This window comes from Macaca mulatta, chromosome 14 (genome assembly GCF_049350105.2).
Source record: "Macaca mulatta isolate MMU2019108-1 chromosome 14, T2T-MMU8v2.0, whole genome shotgun sequence".
Lineage (NCBI taxonomy): Eukaryota > Metazoa > Chordata > Mammalia > Primates > Cercopithecidae > Macaca > Macaca mulatta.
In genome coordinates, this window is record NC_133419.1 from 130743446 (window position 1) to 130768670 (window position 25225).

The 25225-nt window shown below is 46.4% G+C and overlaps 1 protein-coding gene across 1 annotated transcript in view; it reads left to right on the forward strand.

The window, feature by feature from the left end:
- Positions 1–6863, forward strand: part of ADAMTS15 (ADAM metallopeptidase with thrombospondin type 1 motif 15) — a 28212-nt gene extending 21349 nt beyond the window's left edge. The window contains exons 6-8 of the mRNA XM_001113698.5: positions 1143–1324; positions 1431–1606; positions 3255–6863. Of these exons, the coding sequence (XP_001113698.1) occupies positions 1143–1324; positions 1431–1606; positions 3255–4029 (1133 nt within the window). The 3' untranslated portion in view covers positions 4030–6863. The remainder of the gene's footprint in view (positions 1–1142; positions 1325–1430; positions 1607–3254) is intronic.
- Positions 6864–25225: the final 18362 nt, after the last annotated feature.

Here is a 25225-nt window from a genome sequence, read left to right on the forward strand (position 1 = left end):
TTGGCAAGGGTGTTTCCTTCTGGATGCTTAGCCTGGGAGACCAAATGGATCATGGGAATGAGACACTAGAAGTCCTCTTAGCTGAGGCCTGCCCAGCCCATCTTTGTAAGCAGGAGTCCAGAGCCCAATAACTTGGTGGGGAAAAAAATGACATCTATATTTTTATTAATGTCTCAATCTAACATTTAGTATTTCTTTCAGAGAGAAATTAGTATTTTTTTAAACTACCTTTCTATCTGAAATTTAGTATTTCTTTCAGTTAGACAACAAAACTACAATAGTAGTAGAAGTACCTGTGACTTTGTCATCAATAGGAATCATGGATATTTGATGACATGACATTTTGGTTGTTGCAGAATTTTCAAAATGCTGTTTAAGCTCATCCTTACTTCAAAATTATAGTAGTTATCAGGTTCATTACTGAATCATATATATGTATATTTACTTTTTTGAGACAGAGTCTCACTCACTCTGTTGCTCAGGCTGGAGTGCAGTGGCGTGATCTCGGCTCACTGCAACCTCCACCTCCCAGGTTCAAGCGATTCTCCCGCCTCAGCCTCTTGAGCAGCTGGGATTGCAGGCGCCTGCCAACATGCTTGGCTAATTTTTGTATTTTTAGTACAGATGGGGTTCCACCATGTTCGTGAGGCTGGTCTTGAACCCCTGACCTCTGGAGATCTGCCCGCCTCGGCCTCCCAAAGTGCTGGGATTACAGGCATGAGCCACTGTGCTCGGCCCTGAATCATATTTAATGCATTAACAAAAAAGCACATATATCACAGACTTGTTTCAAAATATATTGATAGTTGTGTAGCAGATGTAACTGGTGTTGTCGTTAATCTGTGTAATTTACTTTATGCACTGAGTTACGTTATTCTGAAAATAGTTTGCAACCTAGAGGGAGTTTGAGGCTGGGTTACTGGAGAAGGTGGTGCATAGCTCAGGGGATGTGTTTTCATCTGCACCCTGGGTCCTTTTGGGCCCAGCTTGCTTTAGTGCTGTGAGATGTAGAGGAGGTTGCAGCTTTGGTGACAAGGGTGGGAAGGGCTAAGAGAGCCATGGCAGGCTGGGCGAGAGGCTTGCCCTTTGCACTGGCCTCAGCCCTTCCCTTCAACTTCTTTCTTATGCTTCTCCCTCCCTAGCCTCTGGAAAGAGCTTCCGGGAGGAGCAGTGTGAGGCTTTCAATGGCTACAACCACAGCACCAACCGGCTCACTCTGGCCGTGGCATGGGTGCCCAAGTACTCAGGCGTGTCTCCTCGGGACAAGTGCAAGCTCATCTGCCGAGCCAATGGCACCGGCTACTTCTATGTGCTGGCACCCAAGGTGAGTGAACCTGGGGCCTGAGAACAAAGCAGGGACCAGGTCTTTGGAGGAGCATTGGCTGAGCTGCGCTGCTCTTCCTTCTTTTTCCCCTTCTGGGGCACTGCAGGTGGTGGACGGCACGCTGTGCTCTCCCGACTCCACCTCCGTCTGTGTCCAAGGCAAGTGCATCAAGGCTGGCTGTGATGGGAACCTGGGCTCCAAGAAGAGGTTCGACAAGTGTGGGGTGTGTGGGGGAGACAATAAGAGCTGCAAGAAGGTGACAGGACTCTTCACCAAGCCCATGTGAGTTGGGGTCCTGGAAGGTGCTGCCAGGGAGCAAAGGGAGGGAGGTGGAATTTCCCAGGGCATTGGAAGCTTGGGTTAGATTGGGGTAAATGTCAGATCCAGCCAGTACCCTTGCTGCAGAGGCCCCCCATCTAGGGCTGCTCGTCCTTCACTCACTCATTCATTCATTCTTTCAACAAACAAAGACGAATGCTGGGGAAGACCCACTTAAAAGGGGAAGACCCACTTCAGGAAGGTGGGCAGAGTTGTTAGGGTCTGTATAATGTTCTAGAGTAAGACCGACCTGATTCAGATCGCAGTTACCCATTTTCTGGATGACCTGGGCAAAGGAACTTAATCTCCAGGTCTCTAGATGTCCCTACTTGTAAAGTGGGTATAATACTAATATATTTCATGTGTGAGGAATAAGGGAGTTAGTCCAAGTAACATAGTTAGCATCATACCTGGTGCATAATAAATGCCCAATACTCCTTCACCTTGATGAGGCTGAACGTGACAGCTGCCAGGCTCTCCCTGGACTTGAGGCCCTGACCTTGGGGATCAGACTGAGATGAGAATGGCAATGAACTGCCAAGAGACAGCGAGTGAGTGGCTGGGACTGAAGGAGGCCTCACGTCTTGGACAATCCCTGGGCATCTAGTCCTAGCTGCAGAATCTGGGCCTCCAGCTTGAGCTTCCTGAGGTCAAACACATGCTCCTTGGAAAGCCCCGATCCACGTGCTGGAGGAAGAGGGGGTGGCAGGGCACCTGAGGTCCCAGCTGGGAGTGGGGGCTATGGTTGGCCCGGAAAATTTGGGAGTCCAGGTGCTGGTGATGGAAAGGCCTACGTGGCTGTCCTGGAGCCTTGACTGTGCTCCTGGACACAACACCCTCTCCTGAGCCCTTGGGTGGTGATGCGCAGGGAGGATGCCCAACCCCGTCTCTGGGAGCTCGGCACCAGGGACAGATGGCATTCCAGGCTGTGCTTCGCAGGGACCTGTGGTGGGGAGGCCACATGGGGAGTAGGAGGTACATACCCCAGGCTCGCCTCACTGGTTAAATGGCAGATGTTCTTTTCACAGCCTGTTGGAGCTGGAAGGAGCCTTAGAAATCATTTAGCTTAACCCACTCATTATGCAGATGAGAACACCAGAACCCAGAGACACTGGCTTGCTTAAAATTGCCAGGAGTTGGCGCGTGAGCCAGGCTGGATCTGCGTCCCTGCCTCCAGGGCCAGTGTCCTCTCACCGCGTTGAGCTCCTAGCCTCAGGCTCCAGGATGGTGGACTTATCCCTCCGCCTCACCCCTGGTAATCCTCCTCGTCCTCGTCCTCACGGCAGATGTCTACACATGCTTGCTGTGTGCCAGGCACCATGCTACATGCTTTATGTGCTTTGGTGGACTCAGTCCTCCCTGCAGTTCAATGAGGTGTGTGGAATTCTGAGCTCCACTTTACAGGTGAGGACATGGAGGCTTGGAGAAGCTCAGCACCTTACCCAGCACCAATCGCCAAGGGGCAGGGACCTCTCTGACTCCCAAACCTGTGCTTTCCCTCCCATGCCAGAATTCACCAAAAGCTAGGTTTACTGAGGAAACAGATCCTGGAGCGGTGAGGTCCTCAGGCCCAGGCTTCTGTCTAATGCACAACCCCCCTTTCCCACCCCAGGCATGGCTACAATTTCGTGGTGGCCATCCCCGCAGGCGCCTCAAGCATCGACATCCGCCAGCGCGGCTACAAGGGGCTGATTGGGGATGACAACTACCTGGCTCTGAAGAACAGCCAAGGCAAGTACCTGCTCAACGGGCACTTCGTGGTGTCCGCAGTGGAGCGGGACCTGGTGGTGAAGGGCAGCCTGTTGCGGTACAGCGGCACTGGCACAGCGGTGGAGAGCCTGCAGGCCTCCCGGCCCATCCTGGAGCCGCTGACCGTGGAGGTCCTCTCCGTGGGGAAGATGACACCGCCCCGGGTCCGCTACTCCTTCTATCTGCCCAAAGAGCCTCGGGAGGACAAGTCCTCCCATCCCAAGGACCCCCGGGGCCCTTCTGTCCTGCACAACAGCGTCCTCAGCCTCTCCAACCAGGTGGAGCAGCCGGACGACAGGCCCCCTGCACGCTGGGTGGCAGGCAGCTGGGGGCCTTGCTCTGTGAGCTGCGGCAGCGGCCTGCAGAAGCGGGCGGTGGACTGCCGGGGCTCCCCGGGGCAGCGCACGGTCCCTGCCTGTGATGCAGCCCATCGGCCCGTGGAGACACAAGCCTGTGGGGAGCCCTGCCCCACCTGGGAGCTCAGCGCCTGGTCACCCTGCTCCAAGAGCTGCGGCCGGGGATTTAAGAGGCGCCCGCTCAAGTGCGTGGGCCACGGAGGCCGGCTGCTGGCCCGGGACCAGTGCAACCTGCGCCGCAAGCCCCAGGAGCTGGACTTCTGTGTCTTGAGGCCGTGCTGAGTGGGGTCATCCCTTTCTCCCCCTCACTCTCCACCCCACTGATGTGCCAGCATTCTGCCAGCTGGAGTAGTGGGCAGAGGACGGTGGCCAGGGGCTCACGCCACGATGTCACCCACATCCAGGGACAAGGACCATGGGCTGGGGTGAGAGGTTCCCTCCTCCTCCCTGGACTGGGCAGAGGGAAGCCCAGAAACTCCCGCACAGTCTACCTCAGGCCCCGCTCCTCGGGCCGGTTGCGGGAAGAGGCTTTGAGGTGCAGGGCAGAAGGTGCTGAGGCCCAGTTTCCAAGGGACCTGGAGGATGGGCACCTTCCAGGCAGAACTTCAGGGACCCCGGCCCCCGGAAGGGAGGCCACAGGCTGCTGGAAGAGCCAGTCTCAGCAGCTTGGCACCCTCAGGTGGCCCCATGGGCTCTGAGCCGTGTCTGAATGGGGCAGGGTTTTCACGGTGCTTTTAGCCCACCTTCTTTTGTGAACTGACATGGACTAAGCAATAAAAGCTGGCTGGGGCTGGGCAGAAGCCACGGGGAGAATGAGATTAGGGTCCCTGGAGTCTGGCACTTCACCGTGGAATGTAAACGTGGATGTAAACAGGGAGTCCTGAGGTTTCTCGTCCTGCACTCTGGGCCCTCCCTTAAAGAAGCAGCCTTTCCTTCCTCTGGTGTGCAGGGTGTAGGGCTGGTGGGGGGGCTGCCACCGGAGCGTTCTCCGAGGCTCTGCAGGGAGGGGGAAGTCAGTAGGGAGCCTGCTGTCTTCTTCAAGATGGAGCCGGCCATCACAGAAAGACGTTGACATTAGCGAGGGGCGATGGAGTCTGCGGCTGATGCAGGGAGTTTTCGGAAAGTTCTGGAGGGTTCTGCTGTCACTGGACTGGGGTTGGTGCTGAGCTCTGGGGTTGGTGCTGAGCTCTGGGCCTGGCTTTGGGGGATGTCACCCTGGGATAGGGAGGAGGAGGCTGCAGTTCTGATGGCTTCCTCCTCCAGAGAGGCACATATATGCAGGCTGACATCGGAGGGTCTGTGTCACCTCAGACAGCCCTGACAGTGGCCACAGGCCTGCACCCATTGTGAGGGGGTGGGGCGTGCCTATGAGGGCTAGGTGCTGAACATCTGTGTGCCTAGAAACTCGTCTTCATTCCAACAGCTACTGCTGTCTGCCCTGGGTACGTCACGTTGTATCCCAGGCCTGAGCTTCTCCACTGTTTGCTACCTCAGATTATGCCCTCTAGGAACCCAGCCGTATCCCCACCCCCAGGACAGTGGTGACCTGGTCCTTCCACCACGCTCAGTCTTTGGAGACTGAGCTTCCAGCCACAGAAATGAGGGTGTGGTGTGTGGCTTCCTGCTCCCCACAGCCCAGCCCCCTGCTGGGCTCCAAAGCCAAAGACCTCTTCTTCAGACTCCTTGGGAGTAGGTTTCAGGAGGCACCAAGAATCGATGACGGACCCAGGGGGCCTGGCAGCCACGAGTATGAACTGCTGGAGACCTGTCTGTCTTCTAGACAGGCCAGGAAAATAGAAACAGGCATTTTCTATAGCTCCAAGTGGGGAGCTATTTTGGGGTTAGAGCTTCTTTGGCTAAGCAGGGTGTCTCTTGAAGGTTCGGATGCGCCTGTGCACACGGGATGTTCTGCTTCTGAGTGTAGGTGATGAATCCAGGGCCTCGGTGGAATATTGTATTGAGCTAAGATCAAAGCATGTGTCTTCCTGGAAGAGTTCAGTTCTTTTCTGTGGGTTTCCCTAATAGTCAGGATCCACAAGCCAACTCCCAGCCAAGCCTCTGCGATGATGTTCTCAGCCGGGTCTAGCGCTGGGCTGGAGCCCTTGGACGGAGTTCATGCAGGGGCAGAGGGGGTGCCAGTCTCTGAGGCAGGGCTGCAGTCACCCCTGAAGGACTAAGTGAAGAGGAACCCCCTCTGTGCCAGTGGCCACTGTGGGCTACAGGGACAAAAGGGACCAAGGTACCAGGCAGAAGCAGATCCTCGCTAGCTGACGACAGCACTGCGCCCTGTGCTTGGTGCACTCCCTCCTTGAGGAGGAGAGGGTGGCATGGGGGCTGTGCGGGATGGCAGGGGGAGTGGGTGGGTGGGAAGAGAGGTGCCATCGGTAGGAGGCTGGCCTCCGGTAGGGCAGAGCAGCTTTTGTCATCAGTACTTTACAAACCATTTCAAGGAAGGACAACCACTCTGGCTCCTGACACAAGCCAGGCCTCAGTGCTTTTATCTGTTGTGGTGTTTTTTTCTTTTTTCTTCTTTCCCCTTTTAAAAGACGCATGACCAAGACAACCTAGGGAGTTTGTCTTGCTTGCCTTTGACTATTTCCTTAATCCAACCATGCCCTCGAGGGCTGAGCGGAGACTAGACTCAAGGCACAGGTTTCTGGTGATGGAGTAAAGTTACAGCGGCATCTCATGTCTACCCAAGAAGAGGAACGTTCTGAAAGCTCCAACAACTTCTTCAGGGGGGTGGACCAGTATGGCTTTGGGCCCAGGATTCCCTAGCCTCCTCTGCCCATTGCATGCACTGATTGGAGGAGTCTGGCCCAAACACTCTCATATGGACCTCGTCATGCTGGAGTGGGGTCTGGCAGGAGCTGATGACAGTTTGAGGGACTTGAGTGTCCCTGGCCTGGCAGTTGCCTCCCGGAAGCACTAGACACTGACACTCACTGGTAGACCCTCCCTCCCCGCCATTCTGTTTGGTTCTTTTGCATTCCATGTACTGCAGAAGGATGGAAGGACCTGGGTGCTGGCTGGGCTGTGTATACTGTGTATACAGGGGAGCTGGCTGCTGAGGTGACCACAGCCTTCTCCTAATAAAGCTGTAAGTATTTAAAACCTGTGTCCTGCCTCTGTGATTGCTTCTCATTCATGTGTGCATTCCTCACATCCATGGAACGCCCAGCCACGGTGCTAGGAGCTATGGAGACAGCAGTAACCTTGACAGGCATAGTCCTGGTCCTGCGCAGCTCCCAGGTTCGCTGAGGAGGCAGAGCTCAAGTCAGCAAGCACAGAGTTGTGACAGATCATCCTACAAGTGAAGGAGACACCAACTGATGCTGAGAGTGGGAGCTTGGGTGTGGGTGTTTAATTGGATTTGACCTTTTTTCAGAGAGAAGAAGCCAAATCAAGAAAGGAAGAAAAAAGAGCTTGGGTGTGGGAGAGTGATCAGGGAAAGCCCCTAAGAGGAAGGGACAATGAAACAAGATTGAAGGATGAGACAGCAGCCCTGTTAAAAGCGGACAGGGGCCTTGTAGCAGACAAGCAGAAGGCCCAGTTCTGGGGGCCGCTGGGGCAGGGTGTGAGGAGGGCTTGAGAGAAGCTCTGGGGCTGCGCGTGGGTGAGGCGCAAGGCACGGGAGAGGCCAGAGGGGCCCCGTCCTGTGGGCTTCCAGTCTCCTGCCTCAGGAGGAAACCCCGAGTGTCTCGAGGGAAAGGTTCATTCTCTTTGGAGAATGTGTCTCTTCCTAGTTTTGTTTTGGTCTGGAAATGCTGGCAAATACGCAGGCATGGGAGAGGTGTGACGCACCGTAAAGAACATCTAGAAACTCGTGTTGGTCGCAGGTCTGAGATCCTCTCTTGGAATCCTCATTTCCTACCTGCAAAGTGAGAAGGGTAGATCCAGTGTTCTGTGAGGGCACTTCCAGCTTTAGCAGTCTGGGCGTATAGGCCGGTTATGGTTCAGATTTTGCTAGCTGATGGTTTGTGTTCAGTTTGGGGTTCAGAGATGAAGGAGTTTCTCCTGTTGACTTTCCAGTAGGGCAAGGCCATAGGGAATGACTTCCTCATGAACTGGGAGAGCTGCCCCTTCAGGCATGTGGGTGAGGGTTGTGGGGAGGTTGAACAAAGTTTCAGCACTTGATAGAAGTTTCTGGAAGAAGGAAGAACTAGCCAGAAGGTCCTGCATCAGTCTAGGAGCTAGCAGAAAGCCCAGAAGGGACCCGCAGGGGTCTGGGTTAATGTCTAAGCTGGAAGTCAGCAATTGTAAGACCTTTCTAAAATTGCTCAAAATGTCATATTCCTGGGGTTATTTTTGTAATCCTTTTTGTTTTCCATTGAAGCAATTGCCAGTAAAACCTTTCTAAGGAAAAGGTCCTCTGGGCTGCTTTGGGGATCAGCCAATGAAAGAGGAAGCAGAGGAGGCTGGGTCCCAACTACAGCGGGGTCTGGAGGTTCAGGAGAGCTCCAGGTAAGGCAATGGGGTGTGTGGAGGGCAACAAAGCTGCCTGCATTTTAAAGTTTCTGGAGAAGGAAGGAGCAGTTTCCTATGCTGGCCCTTGAAGAGAGGCAGGAACGATTTGCTTTGTAATCCATCCTCTGGAGAGGAATGTGTTCTTGCCCCAGTGAGAAATAAACCTTGATAATTGCAAAAAGGTGTCGACCCCTGGGTCGTGCTCAGCCTGCCCAGTGAACCCTGGCCAGCCCCCAGCAGGCTGAGCTGGCGTGGCCAAGGGCAGCGCGTGTGACCCAAGCGTCGTTCCTTTGCTCCTTGGCTTGTGTCCAGCCCTCGTGGGTGAGTCAGCGCTGAAGCCTGCAATCCCAGCAACAAATCCCAGAGAAGCAGAACATCCCCCTTCAGGCTCTTCAGACATCACCGCCACGGTGTCACCCTCAGCCCCTGGCCGCTGTGAGAAGGCTACAATGAAATGTTTGCTGCTCCAAAGCAGGAAACTGGGTAGCCAGAAACTCAGCCCTCACCTTCCCCTCCCTCCAGGCCTACCCGTTCGTGCTCAGCTGGGCAGCCCTGCCTTTGTTTTGCTCTCCTGAACTGTGGTCAGTAACGTAAGTCACATTCCAAGCAGTGACCAGAATGTTGTGAAGGAGGAGATAAGAGTTCCCGACCTCCCGAGGCATTCCAAAGAAGAAACAGAACTGTTTGTTTCCAAAGGAGAACAATTTTGGCAGAAAGGGTAGGATAGAGGGAGATGGAGAGAGGAGGAAATCTCCTCGTGAAAAACTGGATTTGGGAAAAGGGTGAAAATATTGTCGTGGGGAATGGCTGGAATTTGATGAGATTTTAGCTGCACTCCTAGGCTGTTAGAAGCAATCGCCTTCATATCATTCCCTGTTCCTGTACCTGGCCACAGTCCCAGACAGTGTCCGGGGGCTTAAGCCACTGCTGTCCCAGACTTCTGACCAGCAGTTCAGATGACCTCAGGGGACTGGGATTCTGGCCTCAGCAGGGAGCACCCCCGGCCTCTGCCCTGGGGAATTGAACAGATACTCCTGACGTGGTTTCGTTGTCGTTGAGGATTTTGAGAAAAGAGCCTTTGCGAGTGCTCTGGAAATGTGTTTAGGAGGATGACATGACCTCTCTAAGAACCCTCCCTGGGCTGAGTCTGCAGTGCGTGGGAACCTGGTTCCGTAGCTGCAGTTACACACAGCACCTAGAGCCCAGGGCTTGGGACGACACGGTCAGTGGTCAATGAGTATTTGTGATGCAGAGGCTTCCTTGGGAACATGCACCAAACCAAGAGGGATGAAGGACCCTGTCTTTGGTGGAACTATGGGGACACTTCTCAGTGCGGGCACCGTCTGTCTGTGTACACGGTCCTGTTTGATCCTCACCACCTCCCGAGTGCTGCTGCACCTTGCAGCCCTCTGCTCGGCTCGTGCATTTCATACGCTTTCCTTGGGGATCACATGCTCTCTCACTGCTCGGTTAAAACCAACACATCAATGGATCCTGTGTCTGCATACATAACCCTCCCACCCACCTGTGTTCACCCAGACTCCCCACCCACCCCACACGGACCACCCCAAATGTCTCATTATTCATCCAGTCACATGACTGGATCCGCCTCCAGGATATCTTCAAACTCGGTTCCTTTCTTCCTGCCCACTGCTGCTGCTGTAGTGCAGGCCAGCATCATGTCTCACTGGAGTGTGTCCATAGTCTGCACCTGTTTTCCTTTGTTTCAGATTCTTCTGCTTTCAATCTTTCCAGCAGGTGTGACATTTAGCGACAACAGGTGCCCCATCTTGAGCTCTCATGGCACCCTCTGCGTCTTCTGACATTGAGCTTATTGCTTGTCTGTCTCTTTACCTATACCCTAAAGACCTCAAAGGCGGACTTTAATTGTCTTTGCACTAAGTGCTTGGCACACAGTAATCATATAATGATAATAGCCATCACCCAGCATATATATGAGCATTATGTTAAGGGCTTTACTTCTCTTACTGTATTTATTGTTCATAACAACATTATGAATTATATTCTATCACTGACCCTCCTTGTGTATCAGGAAGCTGAGGATCAAAGATGTTAGGGACCTTTAGATGTTTCCTCCAACTTGTAAATGGCGGCATCAGGATTCTGAGCCCTGTATTTACTGAATAAGTTGCAGAATGAACCACTTAGTCTACTCCTCGAGACACATGTTTTTGGGGGGAGATGGACGTGAGAAAATGATTATGATGGAGCATGAGAAGTGCTCTGACAGAAGTATGCTTATACATCTATGGGAATTATACAAGAAGCAATTGCAGGAATCACTTTGAGTGGACCTGGGAAGGAGTCAGAGGAAATGATGCTCTTGAGCTGGGTTTTGAGGAATGAAGAGAATTTGTTGGGCAGATAAGGAGATTCTTGGAAGTGTGGCCAGCACGTACAATGGCACGGAGGTCAGGAATGAAAACAACTTGGTATGGCTGGACTGTAGAATGCATGGGAGAGAGTGGTGAGTTGAAGCCTGGACTGGGCTGGGGTCTGATCGTGGAGGGCCTTCTATGTTGCATTAGGGAGTTTTTGCTTTGTTTGACAGGCAGCAGAGAGCCATGGAAATATTTTAAATCAGGCTGTAATTAGCTCACCACTCCAGTGAGCTGGTAGTAAGTATGGACTGGGATAGGAAAAGACTGTTGGCAGGAAGACCAAGTAAGAGGCTCCTGCAATAATCCAGATTTAAGACCATGAAAGCCTAGCAGTGTAAGTGGATTGGAGAGGATGACATAAATTCTAGAAATATCTAGGAGAAGTATGAGCTGGTCTTAAGCGCTAACTGTGTGCAGGGTATGACAATAAAAGAAGTGTCAGAGGAAATGCAGATTAATGTTTTTCATCTCAACGACTTCCTGCTTTACAAAAGGAGTATACAATTAGGCCATTCCTTGACACATGGATATGACTATGCAACAAGGGCAGGGGAAAGACGGATATACTTGACTTCCTCTTGGAATTAAGTTTCTAAAATATGGTACTGCCAGGATTCAGAGGGATGAGATGACAGATGAGTTCTCCTGTTGCTCTCACTTCCAACCACGCCTCCTTACTCACTGCCTTAGTTCCTGGCATCACATCCCCCAACCTCTGGCCTTAGTGTTGTGTGGTTAGCATGGCACCAAGAAGACATGGGCGAGTGAAAGGAAAAAATAGAGACCAGAAGAAACAACAGAGATAGTTCACATACACTAGTGTGAAAGTAACGATATGGTATTTCAAATGTACTTTAGCAGAGGTCGTAGAAACAGATTTATTTTTTAATATACCCCCTGTATCTTTCAATTAACTGTACATTGTGCATAATATATTTCAATACTGGTATCTCAGGATGGGAATAGCAGAAACATATGTTAGTGGAGTTATATTAACTCTAGGGACAGTATCACTGGGTTACGAGATATTATGGCTCCACATGTCTCAGCAACATATGTTACCCATAAGGAAGCCTGTGGCTTTAACGTGTAACACACTGTGGACTGGATTGGCAAGTGGATTGGACTTAGGTTGACAAAAATTGAAGATCTTCTGAATGAGAGGTTTATTTTACGTATTATATCTGGGCAAAAAAACCTTCCTGAAGCAATCTGGCTAAATCTCCTTGTTGCCTAATCTCTATCAGAAATGGAGATTGGAATGGTTTAGGCCACTGCTATTTTTTTCCCTAACATCCTAGGCAAGTTTGCACATATAGATTGCCTTTGAGATGATTAGATAAATACCTAACTGCTGGATGGGAAAGTTTTTCCTAGTTCCCATAAGTCCAGGGCACTATGTCTTGGTAAGTTCACTTTAGTCTTATTTCTTGAAAAGTCACCTATTTAGACATGGCCCTGGTGCCCTGGACAACCACAGCTCGGGGAGACAGGAGAACCAAGCATCTGTCTAGACTCTGCTAGCACTGGGCCATTTGCACAAGGTCATCCTCTGGGTGTTCATTTCCCTGTTTGTTAGATGAGGCATTGAACTTGATTGTAAATTACACATTCCCTTTCAAGCTATAAGACACATCGATTCCATAAATTGAAAACCTCAGCTCCAAGGGGATTAAAAAAAATTTGTCTGCCACTTCATGTGAAGCAAAAGGAGAGGTATCTTTTGGCTGTATACTTCAAACATTTCCATGCTTCTCCCCTCATATTTGGAAGTTGCTCACCCAGGGCGTGTCTACCTGCTCTTCCCTTGGTAGGGAGCCCTCCAAACGGGAATAAACGTTTGCAAAATCTCAGTATATAGATTAGCTTCTGAAGTTTCCTTAGCTCCTCTTGACTTTTAAAGTAGTTTTAGATGTCAGCGACCAGGACACTTATACTTAAATATTTCTATTTCTTCCCTGTACTTGTCATGCCCATACCTAGCAAATAAAATCCGTTTTGAACTCTGCACTGCTGCCCAGTGGGTAGCTCTATTCACTGCATTTTCTTTGTACTTGGTCTTAGGGAAAGAGACCTTACTTCCTAGTGGAAGGTGGGATAAAAAGAAGGCTGGCTGTTGCCAAGGGAGAGTTCTCAATAGTCAGGCACTCTTAAGGGATGGTATGTTGTGTATGTCATATGTGTTTATAGGTTGTAAGTGTTTACATAAGTTATGTGTCCTCAAAGGAACTTGATGAAGTACATTCTATTATTATCCCTATTTTGCAGATTAGAAAACTGATGTTTATAGAGGTTGGTACTTGACAAGTGGCTTGATAGGTTTAGTGCTAGAAACGGTAAGAATGGTTACTCCTGGGCCTCTGATCTCACAGAGATTCTCAATAGCCAAGTTTCTATCTCAACCGTCAGAGAAGAGCGGGTTGGGTGGTGGATGGTATTTTCAGTTTGGTCCAATAATTACTGATTGCAGTGTGTGCTTGGAGTACTAAGAAAGAAACCCAAAGCATTGGCCATATCCTCGAAGGGCCTATAGTCCAGGTCAGGGGACTGTGCATGCACTTGGGAGGTAAATAAAGAGTATGGAGTAGTCCAAAAAGAGGAGGAGTTATGAAAGATGAGGAGTTGACACAGGCAAGGAAAGCACAGGTCAGAGTTGGAGGCTGGAGAAGAGAGCCATGAGATGGTACAGAGAAACTCAGGGGAGGCCTCCCCTTGATGCAAGGCTGTCTTTCCCTGTTCTTTTTCTCTTCCTTCTTTCTTTTTGATATTTTATTATTATTTTCTCAGTATATTCCAGAAATTATGGAATATGAGACAAAGGATGTGCACTCTGAGAGGTCACAGTCTCATGTTGACATGGTACGGCTGATCTGAACAAAGGCACTTGGCAGGGACAACTGAAGCCTCTCTGCAGGGGAGGAAGAAGCCGGCTTGGAGCAGCGGCACTGTGCCTGAGAGGTGTGGTGGGGGAGAGGGTGTGGAACCAGACTGGTGAGGGAGCTTGAGTTCTGCCCAGAAAGTTGGGGCTTCATGTTAAGCCTTGGCAATGGAGAGTTTGGTTTCTAAACAAGGGAATAGTATTCTGAAATTCTGTGGTATTGAGTTTTTTTAGGTAAGAGAAATGAGGAGAGGAGAGAGGAATATAGATTTATACGCGAGTGCCAGAAACACGTCTCTGCATTAATGGGTTGAGCTCTTTGAAGCTAACTATGGTGAACTCTGCAACACTGCCATGCCACTGCCCGTCTCCACCCAGAACTATTCTTAGAGGGATTTAGCAATGACAACAATGACATATGGAGCAACGACAGCCATGTGACTTCCTAGGTTGGTCTCTACAAGTTTAAGGAATCAGGGAACTCAAGAGATAATGAGTCCTAAACTGAAAGTAGAGACAAAACACGATCCTTGACTTCTCTGGAGTTGAGAGTTATGTCATTTTCTAGAGTCAACTATGTGAATGACTCTTTCTTCTTCTTCTTCTTTTTTTTTGCTATGAAAAATGTCAACTTCAATAATAAAAAAAAAACAAAACAAAACAGGAAACATAGAAGGGAAAGCAGGAAGCCAGTTTAGTACAGGGAAAGAACCATGATGAATTATTTAACAAACTGTAGCTTGGAAAACTCAAAGCTCCTAGGCAACATGACTTATACTGACTTAGAAGATACGCTTCATATTTGACATGAGAGCTCTATGATGAATCTAACCTCTGAAAACACTCATTCATAAATATGCAAGATTAAACCTATAGGAATGTTCAGCCCAGCATGGTTTCTAATGGAAAAGGATGAGAGAAGAAAGAAAAACTAAAGGGAGGAAGGAAAAGAGGAAGGTAGAAAGAAAGGAAGAGAGAAGGAACGAGAGAAAGGATTTAGGAAGCTACCAAAAGGAGAGCTATTTAAATCAGTTATAGTACATTTATAAAATAGAATTCTCTGCGGCAGTTAAAAAGAAACGTGGCAGAGCTATGTACTAGTTGGCCAGGACTGCCATAACAAGTGTCACAGACTGGAGGTCTCACATAGCAGAAATGGATTTTCTCAATTCCGCAGGCTGGAAGTCTAAGATCAAGGTGTCGGCAGGGTTGGTTTCTCTTGAGGCCTCTCCTTAGCTTGTAGATGGCTGTATTCCCCTGTGTTTTCACATGGTCTTCCCTCTGTGTGTGTCTGTGTCTTAGTCACTTTTTCTTATAAGGACACCAGTCATATTGGATTAGGGTCCGCCGTAATGATCTCATTTTAACTTAATTAACTCTTTCAAGCCTGTCTCTCAATACAGTTACATTCTAAGGTGTTGGGGGTTAGAACTTCAACATATGAATTTTGGGGAGATCACAATTAAGCTCATAACAAGCTAAATATACTCATGTGGAAAGATGCCTAGAATTTTTAGAGATAAATAAATTGCAGATCAGTATAATAAGTATGATACCATTTTGAAAACAAAGAGTATATATGTAACCTATATGTATATAGGTATACCAAAAAACATGTGGAAAGCTGTATGCTAAATGTTTAACAGGGAAAATTTTGAGAAAGTGGGGGCCATGCTGGTGATAGGGATGTGGCGGTATGGGAATGAACTCTGGTGATTTCCCTCCATTTCTTTATTGTATGAATTTCTTTTGTTTTATGCTTTGTTTTTGGTATTAGCTTAGTGATGAAGAGCACACACCTAGAGTCAGATTGTTTGACTCTAAATTTGAGCACAGGCTCAGATCCTGACTTTGCTGCTTTGTAACAGCTTCTCTAGATCTCTGTTTCTGCATTAATAATGGAGAAAATAATAAGATTTTTATGATAGATCAGAAAATGAATGGAATGCATTCACTGGCACAGTGCTTGGCACCTAGTAAGACCGATGAATATTAGCTATTTTTATTACCATGGAAAGGTAATAGAAAAGGAAAAAAGCTCTTATATGCAATTTATGTTAAGAAGTATGGTGTTCTTAATCCTAGAGTGTATTGTTAGATCTTGATCAATTTAATTGAACGAATAATTGAGAGTCCACCGTTTATGCAAGGCACTGCACTGAAACGTGCAGAGAGGAATGAGGAATAAAAGTAGTTAGACCAACATTTACTTGTAAATAACTTAACAATAGGCAGATACAGCTTCGTCTATAAAATAACCCTAACTCAGAGGGCTGTTGCGACTGCTTATTGAAGAAATGTCTGTAAAGCAGATATTGGTAAGAATTCAACACACAGCAATGTTTTGTTGTTATATTCGCCTCTCTTTTGTAATAGAACCTACCTGGAAAATTAAATTTGGAAGGCAGCTCAGGAACTACAGATATAGGAAGAATGACTTAAGGGAAGTGTCATCAAGTCATGCAGAGACTGGCTCATTCTAGACGTCTCTAGAAGCAGGCAGGAATGCCTGTCATGGCTGGGTGTTGTCTGCAACACCAGGTGGGAATCTGACAGGTTTCGTCCTCACTATTCCCTTTTGGTGACCAAGAGCTTCTTTATAGCTTCGCCACAGAGACAAGTGACAGCTTCTTAGGTTATTGTCCCCACCCAAGAGATTGGCTTCTTTTTGGCACTTGCTTCCCTGTGGCATGGATTATTTTTGAAAGGCACCTGTAGATTCTTGTCCCTTTTCCCTGGGTCTTGCAATACAGTTTTCTTTGTGGGTCCCTGGTAACCCACGTTGACACTTGGTCAGTGACACTGTGGCCACTACATGAGTAGTGACAGTGCTGGCCTGTTCTGGGCTCTGTACTCTTGGTCTCATGCCTGGGCCAGGTCCCTGTCTGTGTGTCCATGGTGCATGTCCACCCTGATGGCATCTGCTCGCGGCTTGCACCTCAGAGCCTGTGTGGGCCGTGGCTGCACCCGAGTCCTCTGCTTCATCGAAAGAAACTGACTTGGCAAGCCCAACTTGACAAAAAATTAAAAAGAATATTTGGGCTAGACGTGAGGGACTATTTTATTTCTTCTTTTCATTCTTTCCTTTGGGGGATATCTTGTGGGATTGACTTTCTCAGTGAGAGAGATGAGGAGAGAGGAATATATACTTGCAGGCTTTGTGCCAGAGGTGGGGAGGTGGGAGGAGTCTGGGGAAAGGGTTACAAGAAGGGCCACGAGGAGTAGGGACTGAGAGAGGGGCTCCCGGGTCTGGGGTGGACCCCACCACTGGGGGAAAAACAAGCGCAGGGAGAGCCTCGAGGGCAGCGTCCCACTTGCAGGGGTGTGTGGTCGGGGGGTGGTGGGCATCTGGGAAGAGAGTTTGAGGTGCAGAGAATCAGCTCAAGGATCCGGGTCCAAACCCCAGTTCCAGGCTCTGTGAACTATGCGTGACCTCCACTGACAGTCACTCCTGCTGGTGCTTTGGCCTCCTTATCTGCAAAGGGAGGTAATAGCAGTACCTGGCTGGCAGGCTTGCGGAGGATGTGCAGAGCACCAAGTTCCCGGTGTCCTTGTCACCCAGGCGTGCAGTGCAGGTGAGGGCAGCAGCAGACAGGGCATGTGGGCATGGGAAAGGAGGTCCTCCTGTGCTTCCCAAGCCTTTTCCCTTCCTGCCTCTCATGTCTTGTGTTACTCAGGCAGCTTCTTAGAGGACAATGTTCCTTCCAGCAAGGTCACTTTTCCAATGCCCCTGGCTAGGGAGGTGGCACCTCCTTGAGCATCAGCCACCAATGTCCCTTCGGAGGGTACCTGGCTCTTTCTGGGTTGGATCTTATATGCTCTGGACCTGTAGGCCCAGCTGGCAGAGAAAAGGGCCTCAGTTGCAGCTGTCACGGGTCACAGCAGATCACCCCTTGCGTGCTGGGCCTCTCCCTGCAGGGCACAGGCCCCAGCCTCTCAGCTTCTGCCAGGTTGGAGGCCCGGCCCATCTGGGACTTTCATGTTGGAAATATGAAGTGTGACTTCCCTTGCCTGGGGACGCCTGAGCCAACCCACGCTGGGCTTATCTCTTTACTCAACACAGTGTTTGTTTGAGGACAATCAAAGCATGTTCTCTTTCTGCTTTCTTCCAAGGCAGGAAAGAGCAAAGCCGGCTGCTGCCTCGGGGCAGGGGCTGCCTAGCTCAGGGTCAGGTCTGCGCTCTCTCTTTAGCCTCTGATCCCGGCATACCCCTTTCTTGGGCCAGTCTCTATGGAATTAAGCATACTCAAGTTCAGGGCTCTGCAGCCGGCAGCATCTTGGGGGAGAGTTCACCCCCGGCCCGCCCCATGACTCCCTCACTCCCAGGTCACAACCCTTCATCTCCAGCACGCTGAAACCCCTTCTCCACCCCAGACTCTGCAGCTGCAGGCTCCTTCTGGCTGGGCTACCTCTTCATGCCACAGCGTCCACAGCTCCCTCTGCAAAGCTGACTTGCCTGTCTGCAGGCGAGAGGTCTTGGCTTCCCTAGGCCTCTCGTTTCCTCCTTTCCTCCTGTTCCTGCTCCTTCTCTTTCCTTCTTCCCATTCCAGACCCACCAGTCCCTAGGGCCAGCACCCCATTCTGCCTCCCCAACTCCAGGGAGGGCCAGAGCCCCTGACCTCCCTCTAACTCCCACCTCCACTGAGGGTCAAGGTTTCTTGTTGCAGGCATGGAGGGAGCTAAGCCCAGCCACTGGAATGGGAACAACGGGTGCCCTCAGCCAGGACTGGAGGACGAGGCCTATGTGTGAACTCAGGAAAGCCATGTGGGGCCTCATGGAGTCTCACTGGCAGCCATGAGCAGTCAGTAACCCCTGGCTCATGCTTCACAGGGCCGAAATCACTTTCCTCAGAAGCCTGCAGGAGAAATGTTTTAAAACATTTTTACGATGACACTCAAAGATGCAAAACGGAGAGAATTGAACAACCAAGGCCCAGACACTCATCATCCCACTTACTGCTGTTGCTGTTGCTGTTTCCTCAACATCATGCCCCCTTCCCTGCGTAATGCTCTCCTTTTTTAACTTGCAGACAGTCGATGACCTTTTAGGTGAATGTGTCACATGCCCCTCTGCCACAGTAAACAGTAAACCTAGGCTGTTACGTTTTATCATGGCCTATGCTTTGCCCTCAGGAGTCGTGATCTGTTTTAGGAAAGACCTCAGTCCAATGGCAAAGTCTTCGCAGAACAGCCCCACTTCATGCCAGATTGAAAGTCGTTGTTTTAGGCAGGCATGTTCCTACATCTAATCAGCCAACATTAAATAATGATGTGACTGGCCAGTTTCTGCAGCTGCTCTGTGCCAGGTGTTGGCTGGGGCCTGGCTCTTTACTGCAAGTCCTCTCGGACCCTCTGCCAGAAGCAGGGCTCCCCTAAAGGAGAAACTCTTCAAGCCTCGCTGATTCTGCGATGGTGCAGCAGGGGATGTTGCCCAAAGGGACATTCACTGGCTTTTCTGCAGTAGTGACACCATAATGCCTTCTGGAAGGCAGCTCCGGGGTAGGATGTGTGTTTTTTGATAACTGGTATAATCTCTTTTTCTAACAATAAGAACTATGAACACGATTGTGTTTTGCTTTTTGCCTTGGCTACCAGGAAGCTTAGTGCTGAATTTAGGGCTCAACTAAGTGACTGTTTCACCTGTGATTTCGGTTAACTTATCTCCCCCATTTCCTTTATAATTTCTAATTTCTCCCTGTTATCTTTATGGGCATGGAGGTTTTATTGTACCCACCCTTCACTTTCATTTCTTTAAGCTTAAGAGTGGGAAATTAAAAGCAAAAGCAAATAGACTGCAACTGCACCTTCCCTGTCATCCGTGTCCGTAGAGCCTTGTTCATGAGAAACCCAAAGGGGTTAAAGTACTCCAAGATCACACCATCAGTGATGAGAATCAAACCTTACATATATGCAGTGCGTGGACGCTTTATAATCCATGCTTTATACTTTTAAAAGGGCTTCCTCATATCTCATCTTAATTTATTCTTGATTTATTCTTTCAACAAATACTCACTTCTTACTTTATTTGTAATATACTAGGCACTACGGACCAATAAAGATAAAACACACACTTTTGCCTTTATGGAATTTACAGTTTAACAGGGAATATCAGAGTGCTCATCTAATTAAAACACAAGATAAAAAGTATGGGAATGTCTTAGATAAAATTTATTGAAGTTGAGGAGAGGAAGGAGTTATTTGAAGATAAGGAACGAGGACAGATTGTGAAGATGGTTGACATTTACACTGATTCTAGGAGAGGGAATGATAGACATAGAGCTCTTTTATTCTTACTATTGTCTCCGCTTTACAGAGGATGAAATCAAGACAGAGTGAGGAAGACTTTCTCTGCTTACCCAGTTGGACATTTTTACAGTTTTACTCATCCCTTCTGCCTCCCCCCACCATCAAAGGCTTTAGGACAAACGAAGGCTGGAGTATATTTGTTTTTAGGTGACAACTATAGTCCTGCACCGCATAACAGGTTTTCAGTGAATGACAGTCCACATGTTCAATGGTGGTCCCATAAGATTGTAAAGGAGCTGACAAATTCCTATTGTCTTGTAACGTAGCCCTCTGAACGTTGCAGCGCAAAGCACTACTCATGTGTTTGTGATGATGTTTGTGTAAACAAACCTACTGCACTGCCAGTGGTGTAAAAATCTAGCACATACAATACAGTACAGTAAACAGTGATTAGTAATCATGAGAAACGACTATGTTGCTGGCTTACAAATTTACTATACTATACTTTTTATCGTTAGAGTGTACTCCTTCTACTTATAAAAAAGAGTTTACTGTAAATCAGTGTCAGGCAAGCAGGTCCTTCAGGAGGTATCCAGAAGAAGACATTGCTGTCATAGGAGACGACAGCTCCATGCCTGTTACTGTCCCTGAAGACGTGCTGCAGGATGAGCTGTAGGAGTGGAAGACAGTGATAATGATGATCCCGACCCTGTATAGGCCTAGGCTATTGTGTGTTCTTGTCTTAATTTTTAACAAAAAAATTTAAAAAGTAAAAAAGTAATTAATACAAATAGCTTATAGAATAAGGATATAAAGGAAAAACATTTTGGTACAGCTGAACAATGTTTTTGTGTTTTAAGCTAAGTGTTATTACAACAGAATGGGAAAGTTAATAAAAATAAAAAAGTTTATAAAGTAAAAACATTATAATAAGCCAAGTTAAATTTTTTGTTGAAGAAAGAAAAATTTAAAAGTAAATCCAGTGTAGTCCAAGTGTACAGTGTTTATAAAGCCTACAGTATATACAGCAATATTCTCGGCTTTCACATTTACTCACTCACTGACTCACCCAGAGTAACTTCCAGTCCTGCAAGCTTCATTCATGGTAAGTGTACCATGAAGTGTACTATGCAGGTATACCATTAAAAACATCTTTTATACTGTATTTTTACTGTACTTTTTCCATGTTTAGATATGTTTAGATATGTAAATACTTACCGGTATGTTACAGTTGCCTACAGTACTCAGCACAGCACCATCCTGTACAGGTTTATAGCCTAGAAGCAATAGGCTTTACCCTATAGTCTAGGCGTGTAGGTTTGTGTAAGTACACTCTAGGATGTTTGCACAATGATGAATAATAACGTACTTCTCAGAATGTATCTTTGTCATTAAGCAACTCATGACTGTACTTAATGGTATCTAAACTGACAGAGTCCACGTCTTGGTATTTGGGGCAGTACTTTTTTACTTGCAAGGGACAATAATTGTCTTGAGCTAACTTAGGGTAAAATGGAGGAAATTCATGGAGGCCTCTGAAGTACCTCAGATAATTTAAGGCAGGGTTGAAGAGCCAACTGAGGCTTGCCAGCATTTGGTGTTATCAGCGTTCTGAATTTTGGTCTTTCTAGTAGGTGTGTAGTGGTATCTCATTGTTGTTTTAATTTACATTTCTCTGATGACATATGACGTGAGGCATCTTTTCATATCTCATTTTCTATCTGTATAATTTTGGTGCTGAGATGTTCTTTCAGGTCTTTGACCCATTTTTAATCGAGTTGTTCATTTTTTAAATTGTTGAGTTTTAAGAGTTCTTCACATATTTTACATGATAGTCCTTTATCAGATGTATCTTCTGCAGATATTTTTCCCCATCCGTGGCTTCTCTTCTCTTTCTCTCAAGGGTGTATTTTGTGGAGCAGTTTTGAATTTTAATGAAGTCTAGCTTATCAATTATTTCTTTCATGGATCATGCCCTTGATATAATATCTAAAAAGGCGCTACCATACCCAAGGTCATTTAGATTTTCTTTTATATAATTCTAGGAATTTTGTGATTTTGCATTTTACATTTAAGTCTAAGATCCATTTTGAGTGAATTTTTGTGAAGAGTTTAAAGTCTGTATCTAGATTCCTTTTTCTTTTCATGTGGATGTCCAGTTGTTCCAACTTTATTTGTTAAAAGGAATGTGTTGGCTCCATTCTACTGCCTGTCCTCCTTTGTCAAAGATCAGTTGACCATTTTTATGAAGCTCCATTTCTGGGCTCTGTGTCCCATTTCATTAATTTATTTGTCTGTTTGCCATCAATATCACAGTATTCTGATTACTGAAGCTTTATAGCAAGCTTCGGAATTGGGTAGTGTCAGTCCTCTGACTTTATTCTCTTTCAATGTTGTGTTGACTATGCTGGTCTCTTGCTTCTCCATATAAACTTTAGAATCAGCCTGTTGATATTCACAAAATAACATGCTGGGGTTTTGATTGGGATTGCACTGGATCTATAGATCAAGTTAGGAAGAATTGATGTCTTGACAATATTGGATCTTCCTATCCATGAATGTGGAATATCTCTGTATCTGTTTAGTTCTTCTTTGACTTCCCTCATTAGAACTTTGTAGGTCTTTATTTTCACATGGCTCTTGCACATATTTTGTTAGGTTTATACCTAAGTATTTCATTATTTTGGGTGCCAATGTAAATGGCATTGTGTTTTAAATTTCAAATTCCTCTTTTTCATTGCTAGTATATAGAAAAGTGATTGACTTTTGTATATTAACCTCATATCCTACAATCTTGCTTAATCACTTAGGTGGGTTTTTCTGGTCAACTCTTTTGGATTTTCTACATAGACAATCATGTTACCTGCGAACAAAGTTTTATTTCTTCCTTCCTAATCAGTGTACATTTTGTTTCCTTTTTTTGTCTCATTGGATTAGCTACGTCTTCCAGTACAATGTTGAAAAGGAGTGGGGAGAAGGGACATACTTGCCTTGTTCCTGATCTTAGTGGAAAAGTTTCGAGTTTCTCCTCATTAAGTATGTTGTTATCTGTAGTTTTTTCACTGGCATTTTAAAAAAAATCAAGCTGAGGAAGTTCCCCTCTATTTCTAGTTTGCTGAGAGTCTTTATCACAAATCAGTGTTGGATTTTGTAAAATGCGTTTTCTGCATCTATTGATGTGATTACATGATTTTTCATTTTTATCTTGTCAATGTGACAGATTATGTTAATTGAGTTTCAGATATTGAAACACCCTTGCCTACTTGGGATGAATCCCACCTGGTGTATATTTCTTTTTATGCATTGTTGGATTTGATTTGCTAGTATTTTGTTGAGAATTTTTGTATTTGTGTTTATAAGAGATGTTGGGCTGTAGTTTTCTTTTCTTTTAATACCTTTTTCTTTTTTTGTGTGTTAGTGTAGTGATGGCCTCATAGAATGAATTAGGAATGAATTATTCCCTCTGCTTCTATCTTCTGGAAGAAATTGCAGAGAACTGATATTTTTTTTTCCTTAAATGTTTAGGCGAATTCAACAGCAAACCCAGGTGGACCTGGTTCTTTCTGTTTTGCAAGGATATTTATTATTAATTCAATTCCTTTAATAAATATGTCTATTCAAAATGTTTATTTCTTCTGGTGAAGGTTTTGGCAGATTGCAGTTTTTAAAGATATTGGTCCATTTCATCTAGGTTAGCAAACTTGTGGGCATAAAGTTGTTCATAGCATTTCTTTATTATCCTTTTAATGTCCATGTTATCTGTAGTGCTCTTCCCTTTCTCATTTTTTATATTAGTAACTTGTGTCCTCTCTCTTTTCTTTTCTGACTAGTGGCTTATTTATTTTATTGATCTTTTCAAAAAACCAGGTTTTGGTTTTGTTGATTTTTAAAAATTGATTTTATGCTTTCAATTCCATATATTTCTACTCTAATGTTTTATTATTTATTTTCTTCTGCTTACTTTGGATTTAATTTGATCTTCCTTTCCCAGTTTCCTAAGGTGATATCTTAGATAATTTATTTTTATATTTTTTCTTTTTAAATATACGCATTCAATGCCATAAACTTTCATCTAAGCACTATTTTCACTGCATTCCACAAATTTTGATAAGAAGTGTGTTGTAGGCTAGGCGCGGTGGCTCAAGCCTGTAATCCCAGCATTTTGGGAGACTGAGGTGGATGGATCACCTGAGGTCAGGAGTTCAAGACCAGCCTGGCCAACATGGTGAAGCCCCATCTCTACTATAAATACAAAAATTAGCTGGACATGGTGGCACACACCTGTAATCCCAGCTACTAGGGAGGCTGAGGCAGGAGAATCACTTGAACCTGGGAGGTGGAGGTTGCAGTGAGCTGAGATGGTACCATTGCACTCCAGCCTGGGCAACAACAACAACAACAAAGAAATGTGTTGTTTAACCTCCAAGTATTTTGGGATTTTTCAGCTATCATTTTGTTACTGATTTTTAGTTTAATTTCATTGCAGACTGAAAGCATGCAGTGTCTGATTTCATTTTTAAATTTGTTAAACTTTGTTTACAGCCCAGAATTTGATCTATCTTGGTGAATGCTCTTCTTAGTTTGAGAAGAGTGTGTATTTTGCTGTTGTGTAATGAAGTAGTCCATAGACGTCAATAAATGTCATAGATGTCCAGTTGATTGATGGTGCTGTTGAGTTCAACTATAGCCTTAGACTTACTGATTTTGTCTTCTGGATGTGTCCATTTCTGATACAAGGGTGTTGAGGTCTCCAACTATAATGGTGGATTTGTCTGTTTCTTCTTGTGGTCTCTCAGATTTTGCTTCATGTATTTTGATACTCTGTTGTTACATACACACACATTAAAGATTGTTATGTCTTCTTGGAGAATTGATCCCTTTATCATGTAGTGTGCCTCTAGCCCCCATGAATTTCCTTACTCTGAAGTCTGCTCTGCTTGAAATTAATATAGCCACTCTTGCTTTATTTTGATTAGTGTTAATATGATACATCTTTCTCAATCCTTTAACTTTTAATGTATATGTCTTTATATTTAAAGCAGGTCTCTTGTAGACAACTTTATATAGACAACAAAAAATATAGTTATGTTTTGTTTCTTCATCCACTTTGACAATCTCCAATCTCTGCCTTTTAATTGGTACATTTAGGCCATTTATGTTTTAAGTAATTATTGATGTACTTGGGTTAATACCTGCCCTATTTGCAACTATTTTCTATTTATTGCCCTTGTACTTTGATCCTATTTTTGCCTTCCACTCTGTCTTATGTGGTTTTAATTGAGCATTTCATATAATTCCACCTACTCTCAATTCTTAGCATAAGGTTACGCTTAAATGTTTTTTTAGTGATGACCCTAGAGTTTGTAATATACATCTACAACGAATCCAAGTTCACTTTAAAATAACACTATACTACTTCACAGGTAAGACAAGTACCTTGTAATAAGAAAAATTCTTTCCTCTTATTTGTTGTATCATTCCTGTC